General features: G+C 39.8%; 1 protein-coding gene across 2 annotated transcripts; it reads right to left on the minus strand.

Annotated features, from left to right (window-relative positions):
- Positions 1 to 2,202: 2,202 nt before the first annotated feature.
- LOC135521642 (zinc finger protein 3-like) lies at positions 2,203 to 16,251 on the minus strand. 2 transcript variants are annotated; one of them, XR_010452598.1, is made up of 4 exons: positions 15,718 to 16,251; positions 12,972 to 15,336; positions 3,615 to 4,169; positions 2,203 to 3,437 (listed from the first exon to the last, which is right to left on the minus strand). XR_010452598.1 is itself a non-coding variant. In XM_064947332.1 (2 exons), the coding sequence occupies exons 1-2, from the start codon at positions 16,010 to 16,012 to the stop codon at positions 14,606 to 14,608; spliced, it is 1,026 nt and encodes a 341-aa protein (XP_064803404.1). In that variant the 5' UTR covers positions 16,013 to 16,251; the 3' UTR covers positions 12,195 to 14,605. The 2 variants fall into 2 exon arrangements, 1 of the variants encoding a protein (XP_064803404.1); XM_064947332.1 differs by lacking the exons at positions 2,203 to 3,437; positions 3,615 to 4,169 and having other exon boundaries at positions 12,195 to 15,336.
- Between the last annotated feature and the right edge of the window lie 484 nt (positions 16,252 to 16,735).

Here is a 16,735-nt window from a genome sequence, read left to right on the forward strand (position 1 = left end):
ACATTTCCATTGAACCATACTTCTGACATGCATCATTTTGACCCCAGAGGCATATCTTTTATCATAGCAAAAATGTGGTTTATTCAATTCTTCCAATTTTTCATGACTTTGTCAATCAACTTGTTCTTAATAAATCTAAATCATGGTTTAGTGTTTCTGTATCAAAATGGACTTGTAACAAATTCAAATCCTTTGTTGTTATTTTGACCACAGCCAAAAGCACCTTTGATTTTATTTAACTAGGCAAGTCAGTTAAGAACAAATTCTTATTTTCAATGACGGCCTAGGAACAGTGGGTTAACTGCCTGTTCAGGGGCAGAACAACAGATTTGTACCTTGTCAGCTCAGGGATTTGAACTTGCAACCTTTCTGTTAGTAGTCCAACACTCTCACCATTAGGTTACCCTGCCGCCCCAATAAATAGGATGTTTGTTTCAAATCAAAATCGAATCACATTTTATTGGTCACATACACGTGTTTAGCAGATGTTATTGCGGGTGTAGCAAAATGCTTATGTTTCTAGCTCCGACAGTGCAGTAATATCTAACAAGTAATATCTAATAATTTCCCAACATATACCCAATACACACAAATCTAAGTATATGAATCTAGGTTTCTCTGTAGACATCACCCATTCCACCAGAGAGTGGATGGGCACCTGTACAGTGCCTTGCGAAAGTATTCGGCCCCCTTGAACTTTGCGACCTTTTGCCACATTTCAGGCTTCAAACATAAAGATATAAAACTGTATTTTTTTGTGAAGAATCAACAAGTGGGACACAATCATGAAGTGGAACGACATTTATTGGATATTTCAAACGTTTTTAACAAATCAAAAACTGAAAAATTGGGCGTGCAAAATTATTCAGCCCCCTTAAGTTAATACTTTGTAGTGCCACCTTTTGATGCGATTACAGCTGTAAGTCGCTTGGGGTATGTCTCTATCAGTTTTGCACATCGAGAGACTACATTTTTTTCCCATTCCTCCTTGCAAAACAGCTCGAGCTCAGTGAGGTTGGATGGAGAGCATTTGTGAACAGCAGTTTTCAGTTCTTTCCACAGATTCTCGATTGGATTCAAGTCTGGACTTTGGCTTGGCCATTCTAACACCTGGATATGTTTATTTTTGAACCATTCCATTGTAGATTTTGCTTTATGTTTTGGATCATTGTCTTGTTGGAAGACAAATCTCCGTCCCAGTCTCAGGTCTTTTGCAGACTCCATCAGGTTTTCTTCCAGAATGGTCCTGTATTTGGCTCCATCCATCTTCCCATCAATTTTAACCATCTTCCCTGTCCCTGCTGAAGAAAAGCAGGCCCAAACCATGATGCTGCCACCACCATGTTTGACAGTGGGTATGGTGTGTTCAGGGTGATGAGCTGTGTTGCTTTTACGCCAAACATAACATTTTGCATTGTTGCCAAAAAGTTCAATTTTAGTTTCATCTGACCAGAGCACAACACTTTTTATGGATATCTTTAAGAAATGGCTTTCTTCTTGCCACTCTTCCATAAAGGCCAGATTTGTGCAATATACGACTGATTGTTGTCCTATGGACAGAGTCTCCCACCTCAGCTGTAGATCTCTGCAGTTCATCCAGAGTGATCATGGGCCTCTTGGCTGCATCTCTGATCAGTCTTCTCCTTGTATGAGCTGAAAGTTTAGAGGGACGGCCAGGTCTTGGTAGATTTGCAGTGGTCTGATACTCCTTCCATTTCAATATTATCGCTTGCACAGTGCTCCTTGGGATGTTTAAAGCTTGGGAAATCTTTTTGTATCCAAATCCGGCTTTAAACTTTTCACAACAGTATCTCGGACCTGCCTGGTGTGTTCCTTGTTCTTCATGATGCTCTCTGCACTTTTAACGGACCTCTGAGACTATCACAGTGCAGGTCCATTTATACGGAGACTTGATTACACACAGGTGGATTGTATTTATCATCATTAGTCATTTAGGTCAACATTGGATCATTCAGAGATCCTCACTGAACTGCTGGAGAGAGTTTGCTGCACTGAAAGTAAAGGGGCTGAATAATTTTGCACGTCCAATTTTTCAGTTTTTGATTTGTTAAAAAAGTTTGAAATATCCAATAAATGTCGTTCCACTTCATGATTGTGTCCCACTTATTGTTGATTCTTCACAAAAAAATAAATTTTTATATCTTTATGTTTGAAGCCTGAAATGTGGCAAAAGGTCGCAAAGTTCAAGGGGGCCGAATACTTTCGCAAGGCACTGTATCAGTGGTTTTGCCCTGATAGACACCTGCAGACACACAGTATAGTGCCTCCCATGTACTCTCCTAAGATTGGACTTTTCTATATCACGTATCACATGACAGTGTATAAACTTTGATTTGATCATGTACAAAACTGCAGTAGAAAAGTAAAGTATTCAGACCCTTCACATTTTCCACATTTTGTTACATTACAGCCTTATTCAAGGCAAAGTGAAAACAGCTTTTTAGAGATTTTTTCAAATGTATTTACTTAGGTATTCAGACCTTTTGCTATGAGACTCGAAATTGAGCTCAGTTGCATCCTGATTCCATTGATCATCCTTGAGATGTTTCTACAACTTGATTGGAGTCCACTTGTGGTAAATGCAATTGATTGGACATGATTTGAAAAGGCACACATCTGTCTATATAAGGTCCCATAGTCGACAGTGCATGTCAGAGCAAAAACCAAGCCATGAGGTCCCAAGGAATTGTCCATAGAGCTCTGAGACAGGATTGTGTCGAGGCACAGATCTGGGAAAGGGTTCCAAAAAATGTCTACAGCATTGAAGGTCCCCAAGAACAAAGAGGCCTCCATCATTCTTAAATGGAAGAAGTTTGTAACCACCAAGACTCTTCCTAGAGCTGGCAGCCCCGCCAAACTGAGAAATCGGGGGAGCAGGGCCTTGGTCAGGGAGGTGAACAAGAACCTGATGTTCACTCTGACAGTGCTGCAGATTTCCTCTGTGGAGATGGGGGAACCTTCCAGAAGGACAACCGTCTCTGCAGGACTCCACCAATCAGGCCTTAATGTAGCAATGACTAAATTGTCAAAATTTATTTCAATGAACAATTCAGTGAACTGTTGTGTAAAAGGTGTCGGCTAGAGATGACATGCAGGAGCTTGCAGGGATTTGTAGTCTTGCATGTTGTCTGCTTTGATGCTAATTAGCATTTTAGAATCCGAGAGTAAAGAGAGACAAATATAGCCAGCAGCTACTCTTCCTGTGGTTTATTATGGATCCCCATTAGTTCCTGCCAAGGCAGCAGATACTCTTTCTGGGGTTTAATATGGATCTCCATTAGTTCCTGCCAAGGCAGCAGCTCCTCTTCCTGGGGTTTATTATGGATCCCCATTATATCCTGCCAAGGGAGCAGCTACTCTTCCTGGGGTTTATTATGGATCCCCATTAGTTCCTGCCAAGGGAGCAGCTAGTCTTCCTGGGGACCAGCAAAAACAAAGGCAGTTATACCATTTTAAAACATTACAATGTCATCTTGTTTTTACATGGCGTTGTAGATTTTAGTGGTATACAGGATGTATTTTGGATGTTTTCAGTGTGTTTTTAACCATTTCAGACAATGAATTAATTGCAATAAAAAAAATTGTACACTTACATTACAAAAAGTTATCTCAAGTCCGACAGCCCAAACAAAAACACACATTCTCAGTCAAAAAGACAAGTCAGAACACAGACTCTCTATTCTCTCATGTGTTTTCAGGTCCTCTGACTGGAAAAATGTATTTCCACAATGAGAGCAGTGCTATGTCTTCTCCTTCTGTGTATTTGTATGTATTCTTTCATGTTCTTTCAGGAACCTTAACCAGGTAAATCTCTTTGCATAGTGGGAGCAGTGGTAAGTCTTTTTTCCTGTGTGTGTCATCTGATGCAAAATGCTTTACACAATGGGAACATTGGTAAGGCTTCTCTCCAGTGTGTGTCCTCTCATGCCTTTCCAAGCTCCATAACCACCTAAAACGCCTTCTGCACAAGGAGCAGTGGTAAGGCTTCTCTTCAGTGTGTATTCTCTTGTGTGTTTTCAGGCTCCCGAACTGAGCAAAACTCTTTCCACACTCGGAGCAGCGATGTCGTCCAGCTGGTTTGGACGTCTCAGGGTCTGGTTCCCCTGAAGGACTCTTCCTGCTGTCAGAAGGAGAGTCTGGTCTCTCTCCTGTCAAAGACAAACAGATTATTTAATTTAACAGAGACCTGATTGAAACCTCCACATGATAAAACTTCCTATGACGCTTAATCTAGACTAGATCCCTCAATCACCTGAAGTCAGTTTTCACAAGTATTATTAAACCGACTACAAAATGCATGTCTCTGTGTGGTTCTTAGTCAGAGAGGCCTTCAGTCAGAATGGTCAGGAGGAGTTGAGGAGTCTGGTTGCCTTTTACAATGAGCTCTTGACTATTGCATTATTACACCAGAGGAAGTCAGGTCAGAGTACTTCCAGTACAAGAGATTTGCCCAGGGCCCATCAGCTGGCCCAATGAAACATTTTCCTCAATGTCCTGCAGTCAGGTGTGTACTGGGATAATGTTCAATGCCCGCCGCCCTCACAGCTCATGCTATGGTAGAGTTACATGTTGGTATAAACTCTGAAAGTGTGAGGAAGGGTAGATTTAGACTCAACACCATGCTATTACAAGATAAGATATTTAGCCAGTCACTAGCAGAGGAAGGGTAGATTTAGACTCAACCCCATGCTATTACATGATGAGATATTTAGCCAGTTACTCGCAGAGGAAGGGTAGATTTAAAGTCAACACTGTGCTATTACAAGATGAGATATTTAGCCAGTCACTAGCAGAGGAAGGGTAGATTTAGACTCAACACCATGCTATTACAACATGAGATATTTAGCCAGTCACTAGCAGATCAACATGGGTTCAACTGAAAGGATGTCCACAGTGTGGGATACCTCTATAACATGTATTATGGTAGGCTCTGGTGTATTAGAGGGGAAATAACACAGTGTGGGAACCTCTATAACATGCATTATGGTAGGCTCTGGTGTATTAGAGGGGAAATAACACAGTGTGGGATACCTCTAAAGCATGTATTATGGTAGGCTCTGGTGTATTAGAGGGGAAATAACACAGTGTGGAAACCTCTATAACATGTATTATGGTAGGCTCTGGTGTATTAGAGGGGAAATAACACAGTGTGGGATACCTCTAAAGCATGTATTATGGTAGGCTCTGGTGTATTAGAGGGGAAATAACACAGTGTGGGATACTTCTATAACATGCATTATGGTAGGCTCTGGTGTATTAGAGGTGAAATAACACAGTGTGGGATACCTCTAAAGCATGTATTATGGTAGGCTCTGGTGTATTAGAGGGGAAATAACACAGTGTGGGAACCTCTATAACATGCATTATGGTAGGCTCTGGTGTATTAGAGGGGAAATAACACAGTGTGGGAACCTCTACACCATGTATTATGGTAGGCTCTGGTGTATTAGAGGGGAAATAACACAGTGTGGGATACCTCTAAAGCATGTATTATGGTAGGCTCTGGTGTATTAGAGGGGAAATAACACAGTGTGGGAACCTCTATAACATGTATTATAGTAGACTCTGGTGTATTAGAGGGGAAATAACACAGTGTGGGAACCTCTACACCATGTATTATGGCTCTGGTGTATTAGCGGGAGAAATAACAGTGTGGAAACCTCTACACCATGTATTATGGTTCTGGTGTATTAGAGGGGAAATAACACCGCGTGGGAACCTCTATAACATGTATTATGGTAGGCTCTGGTGTATTAGAGGGGAAATAACACAGTGTGGGATACCTCTATAACATGTATTATGGTGTATTAGAGGGGAAATAACACAGTGTGGGATACCTCTAAAGCATGTATTATGGTAGGCTCTGGTGTATTACAGGGGAAATAACACAGTGTGGGAACCTCTATAACATGTATTATAGTAGACTCTGGTGTATTAGATGGGAAATAACACAGTGTGGGAACCTCTACACCATGTATTATGGCTCTGGTGTATTAGCGGGGGAAATAACAGTGTGGAAACCTCTACACCATGTATTATGGTTCTGGTGTATTAGAGGGGAAATAACACCGTGTGGAAACCTCTACACCATGTATTATGGCTCTGGTGTATTAGCGGGGGAAATAACAGTGTGGAAACCTCTACACCATGTATTATGGTTCTGGTGTATTAGAGGGGAAATAACACCGTGTGGAAACCTCTACACCATGTATTATGGCTCTGGTGTATTAACGGGGGAAATAACAGTGTGGAAACCTCTACACCATGTATTATGGCTCTGGTGTGTTAGCGGGGGAAATAACACAGTGTGGAAACCTCTACACCATGTATTATGGCTCTGGTGTGTTAGCGGGGGAAATAACACAGTTTGGAAACGTCTACACCATGTATTATGGCTCTGGTGTATTAGAAGGGAAATAACAGTGTGGAAACCTCTACACCATGTATTATGGCTCTGGTGTGTTAGCGGGGGAAATAACACAGTGTGGGAACCTCTATAACATGTATTATGGCTCTGGTGTATTAGCGGGGGGAAAAACACAGTGTGGAAACCTCTACACCATGTATTATGGTTCTGGTGTGTTAGCGGGGGAAATAACACAGTGTGGAAACCTCTATAACATGTATTATGGTTCTGGTGTATTAGAGGGGAAATAACATGAGTCCAGAAAGAAGATGAGGTTTGAAGTAGTGAAAAGATTAGAAACAGATATGTGGTCTGGAAAGGGATTTGGACATTTCACAGATCGCACATTTCAAAACTGCCTGCAAATTCCAATTTCAGATGCACAGAATGTAGAACAAGAAGGCAGAATATGCTCTGTTTAGACCTAGAACCAGTTTAATGAGGGAGGTGAGAAGACAGACAGGCTACAAGCAAGACAACTAAACATGCAGAACAGAGCCATTGAGAAGGACACTAAAATGGTGTTTTAATGTTTTTAATGTTATTATGAATATTTATATACATCCTCCTGTTCAGCCCCATAGATATGGACACTTCTTTATCTGGCATAGAATTACCTAAATGATCAGATAGCCAGGTAGAGGACCTGGACTGGACTATAACAGAAGAGGAGGATAGAGACGCCATTTTATCTATGAAAGCAGGGAAATCACCTGGTCTGGACGGCCTTCCTGTAGAATATTATAAAAGTATATTGACATTCTTGTACCTGTGTCATGACGGGTCGAAGATGAAAGACTGGTTTGCCCAGCGGAGATCTCTCTCGTCCCTTGTAGAATCTGTCTGGTCGTAGTGTCGTAGAACAGATACGTTCTACCCTGTCGTTCTCAGGAGATTGTCTGTCCTTTCCTAGGCCACGTAAGTTTACAGCTGCAGCTGATAACTCGACATCTAGGATGTATCACTTCTTCTTCAGTGAATAAGAGTTCAAAGTTCTTACCAAGTTGCCTCAACTCAGCTCATACTGTATTCTGGCTGGTGTAGTCGAAATTCATCCTTCCAGCGTGGTGATTGTCATCTCCAGGGTTGAAATTAGCCCTTTTAAACGTATGGACACCTCATCTGAAACATGAGGTTGACTTCCGTCAACGGACTTTTGTAATGGGAGAGAGAAGGGCGTGTTTCATAGTTCTCAACCAATGTCTGTTCACTTGGGCGTGGCCAGTGATTGAGCCCAGTTTACTTATTGAAAACAACTCTCTAATTTAGAAGCTAAAATCACATTTCATATTTAAACATTTAAATCGCACAATAATTCCATGTGAGTCTGATAACCAGAATGTGTAGACTTTCCAAGATCATACGTCACGCTGATAGCATCGCCTGAATGACGCACATCGCCATCTGTTGACTGGAGTGGTTAACGCAGATAAATGTTTATTTTATTTCCAGTCAAAAAGTGCATTTGTACATTTCTTTCATTAAATAATAATATAATAGTCAGACAACTGCAGATTTGTAATAAGTAAGAATTTAAAACCTACCTCTACATTCTACCAACCCATCCTGATATGATACAAGTAAAAACAAAACCAATAACCTGTGTCCTGATGCCAAAACACCCACCATGTCAGGGAGCAAGATACAAAATATAACACGTCTTGGCTTAGACATATAAAAAGATCTAACAAATCATATTGACACATCTGAGGTCCATACCTGTCCCAAATAACAACTTAAAAACAGTGTCACTCTGGTAATAACGAGAACACTTGTTTACATGGGTATTTAGATGTAACCTCATTGATCTGTCAGTCAGCTATGTTTACATGGGATCTTTCCCCATTGATCTGTCAGTAAGCTATGTTTATATGGGATCTTACCTCATTGATCTGCAAGTAAGCTATCTGACATGGGTATTGGGATCTCAGCTATTGTATAATCCAGTAAAGCAGTCATACCAGCTAGCAGTGTAACGAACCTTGTCTGATAGCCAATCAACCGTGTCCTGAGCCTGTCGCCTGCAGTCCATGGAGAAAAGGTTGTTATTTTTTTCTTCTAAAGTTACACAGGGTCCATGGGCCACATAAATAATTACCGTCCAGCACATTGTCTAGGAAGGTATTGTTCCTAGGCCGTCATTGTAAATAAGAATTTGTTCTTAACTGACTTGTCAATTTAAATAAAGGAAGAAAAAATGGGAATATGTTCCATCAGCCATTGATATAATTGAACTACAATGACCATAATGCATTGCGTGCCTACTTGTCTTGTCTGTTTATTTTACACCTGCGATGTAAAAGAAACAGAAGAATGCATGATGGTCAATACTATCAGGGATCCTTGGGACATCCCAACCCTAAAATGTAACCTTAACCCCGACCTTAACCATTTTAAATGTCAACGTCAACAGGCTAGGGACGTCCCAAGGATGTATCGCTACCTGAAAATACATGATCTAAGTGATTGATAGTTGGTATTCAGCAGTCATAAAGCCTTATTTACTTTAATGAACTCCTAAAATAGTGATTTTGTCAGACAGCATAGACAGCAGCTAGACACTTTATTGATTGACTGATCTATTCATCCTTCCATCCCTCCTCAGCCTTCCTGTCCTCTGAAGACCCAGTGAGGGTGGAGCTCAGTCAGAGAGCTGTTGAGGGACTGGTTAGGAAGAACACTTCTACAGCCAGAGAGGTGAGAGGTCACACATGGTTTAGATGGTAAATATTTATGTCCCCTTAGTGGTTCATCACGTCAGCAAAAGGGAATATGTTCCATCATCTATGTTGATTTACATTAGTGCAAATTGTCCACTGATATTGGTGTAATTTCTCACCCCTCAGGCACACACATTTTTTCTTTGATATTATGAAGGTCATTTGTGTAGAACGTACTTTTCCCCACCTCTTTACATTGCTTATTTATATTCAGTGGCCTGACTGTGTCCAGACTATGTCCAAGGCCCATCCTGGTTGATCTGAACCTAATGCAGCTTGGAGTGATCAGATGACAGAAGTCACATTGATGTGCCAGGTGAAACTGAGGCCATAGATGCTCCATATCCATTACTTTGAGTGTTTTTTTTAATATGACTAAATGTGTTTCTTTCTGTGTTGCAGGGACAGTCAAGAAATGGAACAGCAAGGCCACAGAACATGACATAAGCAGAGCTGTGGAGACCACCTCAAGCCTCTGGTAGAGCCGGGGGTGGTGTTTACCACTCCACCATGCCTTCAGCAGGCTGGAAAAGTGGGGTTGATTTGTTTGATCCATTTGTTTGTTTCAATGTTTAATAGTTGAATCCTTTGATGTATTGTTGATTTCAACATGCACTATTTTTAAAATACTTCATTTATACTGTTTTTCATACTAATAAGGATCAAGATAAATATTTTGTTTAAAAAAAAAGTAAAATGTATTTAACGAGGCAAGAACAAATTCTTATTGACAGTGACAGTCTACCAGGCAACAGTAGGTTAACTACCTTGTTCAGGGGCAGAATTACATTTTTACCTTTGTCACCTCAGGGATTCGATCCAGCAAAATTTCAGTTACTGGCCCTACACTCTAACCACTAGGCTACCTGCCTCCCCAAATATGCGTTCCTTTTGCAAGAGTCTGTTGATTGGTCGGTCATTGGATTCATTCAATCATTTCGCAAATATGTTCAAATCAAGCTTGATTTATACAGAACATTTCAGACATGGCTTCACAGAAAGAAAAAAAGAAAAACTCATTTACTACACAACAAAACATAAGAGGATAAAAAACAAGATTAAATGAAAGACTAATGAGCATTTTAAGCATTCTAAATGTTATTGATTAAAATATTAACAATATGATGCAAAATCCAACCCAAAATAAAAGCTTGTTTTACTACATTGTTTTTTTATGGAGAACGTAACAAACAAACAGAAATGTCCCTTAAATAGAAGGAGGGACTAACAAAGAGTCACTGACAACAACCACAATTAAACAGGTGGGGTTTCGAAGGGGCTCTGAAAAACACGATGGGGGGGGGGGTCCACTGGAAGTTGACTAGTAACAACAACTGGGACCTAAAAGACACCCACCATGAGACCCACTAAAACTGCACAAGAGGCAAACAAAAGAACAAAAAAAGTTAAATAATAGTTAAATAAAGGTAAATAAATAAATAAATAAAAACAAGACACAAACCAAAAAAAAGTGGAGCAACTGAAGGTGTTGACTCTCCACATCTATCAAGACAACTGGAGTACTGAGCCAGACAACTCTTCAATAGAACCTGGACCAGCTCAGGTGAAACAACTTCCCACTAACGAGATGGCCAAGCCAGCACAGGTGTAACAACATACTGACTAACGAGGTGACACCAATCAGTGCTGACGAGCTCAAGTCCAACCTCAAAACATAAATGGAAAAACCAAAGCCTGTAAAACCTTCCCCTTCAAGACAACAAATATATCCTATATTTTTGATAGACAAGTTTGCTCACCACCAACAGAAAACAACTTCCATTTCACATTATAATCTTTAATGCTTCACCTTCTACAACATAAACATGGTGTCTACTGGCTGTCAACAATACAAGAAAAAACACAATAGTATTATTATTATTTATTTTTTTCTTTATAGAATCCGAAATCTCACTAGCTTCAAGAACTCTAGTCCACTTTTTATTTAACTTTTATTTAACTAGGCAAGTCAGTTAAGAACAACTTCTTATCGACAATGACGGCCGAGGAACAGCCGAGGTTAACTGCCTTGTTTAGGGTCAAAAGGACATATTTTTACTTTGTCAGCACGTGGATACGATCCAGCAACCTTTTGGTTATTGGCCCAAAGCTCTAACCACTAGGCTACCTCAAAGTAAGTTGAAATTAAGTTGTCTTCAAGAGTTAGGGTTAGTCAATGCTAACTTCACCTAACAACAACATAGACCTACTGTAGGACCCATAACTTCACCTAACAATAACATAGACCTACTGAAGGACCCATAACTTCAACTAACAACATAGACATTCTGTAGGACCCATAACTTCACCTAACAACAACATAGACCTACTGTAGGACCCATAACAATAACATAGACCTACTGAAGGACCCATAACAATAACATAGACCTACTGAAGGACCCATAACTTCAACTAACAACAACATAGACCTACTGTAGGACCCATAACAACAACATAGACCTACTGAAGGACCCATAACTTCACCTAACAACTATATAGACCTACTGTAGGACCCATAACTTCACCTAACAATAACATAGACCTACTGAAGGACCCATAACTTCACCTAACAACAACATAGACCTACTGTAGGACCCATAACAATAACATAGACCTACTGTAGGACCCATAACGTCACCCAACAACAACATAGACCTACTGTAGGACCCATAACAATAGCATAGACCTACTGTAGGACCCATAACTTAGACCATAACATAGACGTATAGCTTTAAATCATTTAATATTTCAGGTGAAACATGGAATCTAAAATGTCTTTGTCATGACATTTCATAACCTGATCACCAGATCATTTTGTGAATAATCCCACTAAGCTACTCTGTAATGTGTTGTCATTCTAAATGTCCTGAATAAAGGAAAATAGTTCTGTGTGTTGTACAATAGCCTATCCATCAAGGAACAGTTCTCTACACATTATGAGATAAGTATCTTCTGTGTCCAAACAGACTAACGAGACCCTACTATAAATAAAGCAGACAATAACACATTATTAACACCAATTTGTTAGGGATGTTGGATCCAACGTGGAGCACAGCATAACTGTCTTTACCAGAGTAATGAATGAAGAAGAACTTTGGTTGTTGTTGCATGTCGTAATGTTTGTCATTTGACTGAAATTCAGAAAATTATTTCCTGGATCCGCTGATGATAGTTGAACATGCAACTAACTAAACAGCTACAGTATCAAGAATGATGTGTAATTATTGAAGAACTGCGTTAATGACAGTATCCATTTGGGTGTTGTCAATAAAGTTAATGTGACTCTCGATTAGAACCATTGGATTTTGCGAACTCTGAAATTATTCAGGATTTCTGTGCCCATGAACTGTTTTCCCAGCGTAACATAAGGAGACACTAAATGTTACATAGGTAGAGTGCATTTCAGAGATCTGAATACAAAAAACTGTACGAACAGGAAAATAACCTAAACCACAAGGCCAAATCTACACTGGAGGAGCTTACCAAGATGACATTGAATGGTCCTGAGTGGCCTAGTTACAGTTTGGACTTAAATTGTTTTGAAAGTCTATGGTAAGACTTGAAAATGGATTTCTAGATCACCAACCAACTTGACAGAACATGAAGGATTTTAAACAGAATAATGAAAATTCACATGAAGATCAGAGACTGATTGGATGACATCACGACTTCCCATCAAGCCAACTCCTTGAAGGCCTTACTATGACATCACTCACTCCTTCATACAGTACAAAAACATATTCAAGTGTAGAATGCATTTGAAAAAAATCACACATTAGTTCAACAACGGCAGAGTTTGTATCCCTGTTTATGATAGTACTCACTGTATTTACTGGTGTTAATCAGATCTCCAGTCTTCTCTTCTTCGTCCTCCTCTAATGTGACAGTAATCTCCCCCTCTTCATCCTTCATTCCAAAAACATTTTCATCTTCTTTCATTTCATCCTCCACTCCAAAAACTGCAATCTTCCTCCTTTTCTTTCACAGTAACATCCTCCTCCTCTTTCACTCTGAATGCGTCTTCCTCTTCTTCTTTCACTGTGACAGCCTCACTCTCTACTTGTTTTTGTATTGTAACGTCTTTCTCCTCCTCTTTCACGAGAGCTTCTTTCATCCGTCCAGCAGACCTGCTCTTCTTTAGCAGGAGAGTAGCTTTGTGAGCTCATGGTCGAGAATTATAATATTATAAAGCAGTTTAGGGAAACGTTTTTTTCTCTACATTAAATATGAATATTATATCAACACGTACAAAGAGCAACACGTGTTGTTTGATAAGTTCATATTTTTTATGAGAATTTAAAACAAACTCCACATCTACTCAACATCTGTATTTCTGATTCAGTCAAATAACTAGATATCAAAATAAGCACCTAGTTATAGATACCCTTGATAAAGATGTGCGTATATGTATGTATAAAATAAATCAACTCTACCCACTACCAGGATATTTTAGCCCAAAAGCTGGTTACTTCCCTTCATTTTGTTGGTGTAACAATACATCATGTAGATGTATATAATGACCAGACTAGGTCTATACTGCTCCTACATGGTGTAACAATACATCACGTAGATGTATATAATGAACAGACTAGGTCCATACTGCTCCTACATGGTGTAACAATACATCATGTAGATGTATATAATGAATAAACTCGGTCTATACTGCTCCTACATGGTGTAACAATACATCTACCATTCCAGTGTTTAAGTGCTAAAGTGTAATTACTTTGCCACCATGGCCTATTTATTGCCTTAACTTCCTTATCTTACCTAATTTGCACTCACTGTGTATAGACTTGTTTTCTTTTTTCTACTGTATTATTAACTGTATGTTTTGTTTATTCCATGTGTAACTCTGTGTTGTTGTATGTGTCAAATTGCTTTATGTTAGCCAGGTCGCAGTTGCAATTGAGAACTTGTTCTCAACTAGCCTACCTGGTGAAATAAAAAATAAATAAATAAAGTGTGTGTGTGTGTGAGCAAGGAGGCCTATGAACCTGCCACAGTTACACCAGCTCTATCAGGAGGAATGGGCCAAAACTTATTGTGGGAAGCTTGTGGAAGGCAACCCGAAACGTTTGACCCAAGTTAAACAATTTAAAGGCAATGCTACCAAATACTAATTGAGTGTATGTAAACTTCTGACACACTGGGTATGTGACGAAATAAATAAAAGCTGATCTAAATAATTCTCTCTACTATTATTCAGACATTTCACATTAAAATAAAGTGGTGATCCTAACTGACATAAGACAGGGAATTTCTATTAGGATTAAATGTCAGGAATTGTGAAAAACTGATTATAAATCTGTTTGGCTAAGGTGTATGTAAACTTATGACATCAACTGTATATAGGTCTGGTGTTGGAGATCATTCCACACTGTGTTCTCCTACCCAGGTCTGGTGTTGGAGATCATTCTACACTCTGTGTTCTGCTACCCAGGTCTGGTGTTGGAGATCATTCCACACTCTGTGGATCTCCAGCATGTATTTTCTGATGTTTAATCAGACTACTTGAATGAGAGTATCTCTTGTCACATTGATCACAGCTATAAGGTTTCTCTCCCGTGTGTGTTCTCTGGTGTGATTTCAGGCTGTTTGACTGAGTAAAACTCTTCCCACACTGATTACAGCTATAAGGTTTCTCTCCTGTGTGTACTCGCTGGTGTACTACCAGCTGGCTTGATGTAGTAAAACTGTCTGCACATACATCACAGCTATATGGCTGATGTCCTGTGTGTGTTCTCTGGTGTGATACCAGGTTGGTTGACAGAGTAAAACCCTTGCCACAGTGATCACAGCTATATGGTTGCTCTCCTGTGTGTGTTCTCTGGTGTGATACCAGGCTACTTGACTGAGTAAAACTCTTGCCACACTGATCACAGCTATAAGGCTTCTCTCCTGTGTGTGTTCTCTTGTGTGATACCAGGTGGCTTGACTGAGTAAAACTCTTCCCACATTGATTACAGCTATAAGGCTTCTCTCCTGTGTGTAATCGCTGGTGTTTTTTCAATTCTGATGAAGATTTGAAACGTTTCCCACAGTCAGAGCAGCAGTGAGGTTTCTTTCCTGTGGGTCTCTGATGGTGTTTCTTGTGGTGTTCTGATGTGAAGAGACTCTTCTCTGCCTCATCAGGTTCATGATGTTGTTGAGGCTCCCCAGAGGATCCACGGAGGTCACATCTCTCTCCTGTATGAACGTCAAAGTCAGACAGTCAATGTCATGCATGTTTAAATGTTTTTACAAACATTGACAATGGGTATGGCACCTGCCCAGCTGTGGAATCCATAGATTATGGCATAATTTATTTACTTCAATTGAATTCTATGAACTGTAACTCAGTAAAATCTTTGAAATTGTTGCATGTTGTGCTTATATTATTGTTGATAAGTTAGGAGCTGTGCAATTCCACAGTAACGGAATTACACCAGACTCTGATTTCTCACTTTAAAACGTACTCAAATAAAAAAACATTACTGCTTTAAAACCACGTTTGTGTACAACAGTAAAACAACTGCAGAGTTTGTGCCACCGTTATTAAATATGAGTATTTACTGGTGTTAATCTGACCTTCCGTCTCCTCCTTTCCTTCCTTCTTCACTCCAAACACTACACCCTCCTCTTCCTCTTCTTTTACTGAAACATCCTCCTCCTCTTTCACTCTGAACGAGTCTTCCTCTTCTTTCACTGTAACGTCTTTCTCTTCTTCTTTCACTGTAACAGCATCACCCTCTACTTCTTTTTTTACTGTGACATCCTCCTCTTCCTTCTCCTCTTTCACGACAATGTTCAGCCCCAGAGTTTCTTTCTCCGTCCAGCAGATCTCCTCTTCTTTAACAGGAGGGGAGATGTTTAGGGAGCTCATGTTCGGGGATGTTAGTTATGTATCATTAGCGACTAGGCTAGTGCTAACTTAACCAGCCAGCTACTATAGCTGACTAATACAAAATAACGTAATATGAAATTAAATAGGTTATCACGTAGATACGACAGAAGTACTTCTAAAACACAGAAGCTAATATAGACCGAAAGCGTATAATTAGCTTGAATCTTTCGGCTATGTTGGCTAGCAAGCTACCGAGGTGGTTGACGAGCTGTTTCTGAAGAACCGTCCACTAGATTAAACGTCACGCTGGCAGCGTCGCCAGAAAGTCGCATATCGCCGTCTGCTGACTGGAGGGGAAACGCAGTTGAGGATCATATTTTCTTTTCAGACAAAGATTATTTTAAATGGATTTAATTAAATAATACTATTATATTGAGACATACAAAGACCTGAATGTGCTGATTGATTAGGGCGACTAAAAAAATGTTTACTACAGCAGATTTAAGGCAGTTTCATTAAGTCAAATTAATCTAAATAAGTAGCCAGCTACTGTAGGTCTATACTTCTCCTACATGGTGTAACAATACATCACGTAGATGTATATAATAAACAGACGAGGTCTTTACTGCTCCTACATGGTGTCACAATACATCATATAGATGCATATAATGACCAGACTAGGTCTATACTGCTCCTACATGGTGTAACAATACATCACGTAGATGTATATAATAAACAGACGAGGTCTTTACTGCTCCTACA

Source organism: Oncorhynchus masou, chromosome 4, assembly GCF_036934945.1.
Source record: "Oncorhynchus masou masou isolate Uvic2021 chromosome 4, UVic_Omas_1.1, whole genome shotgun sequence".
NCBI classification, from domain to species: Eukaryota; Metazoa; Chordata; class Actinopteri; order Salmoniformes; family Salmonidae; genus Oncorhynchus; species Oncorhynchus masou.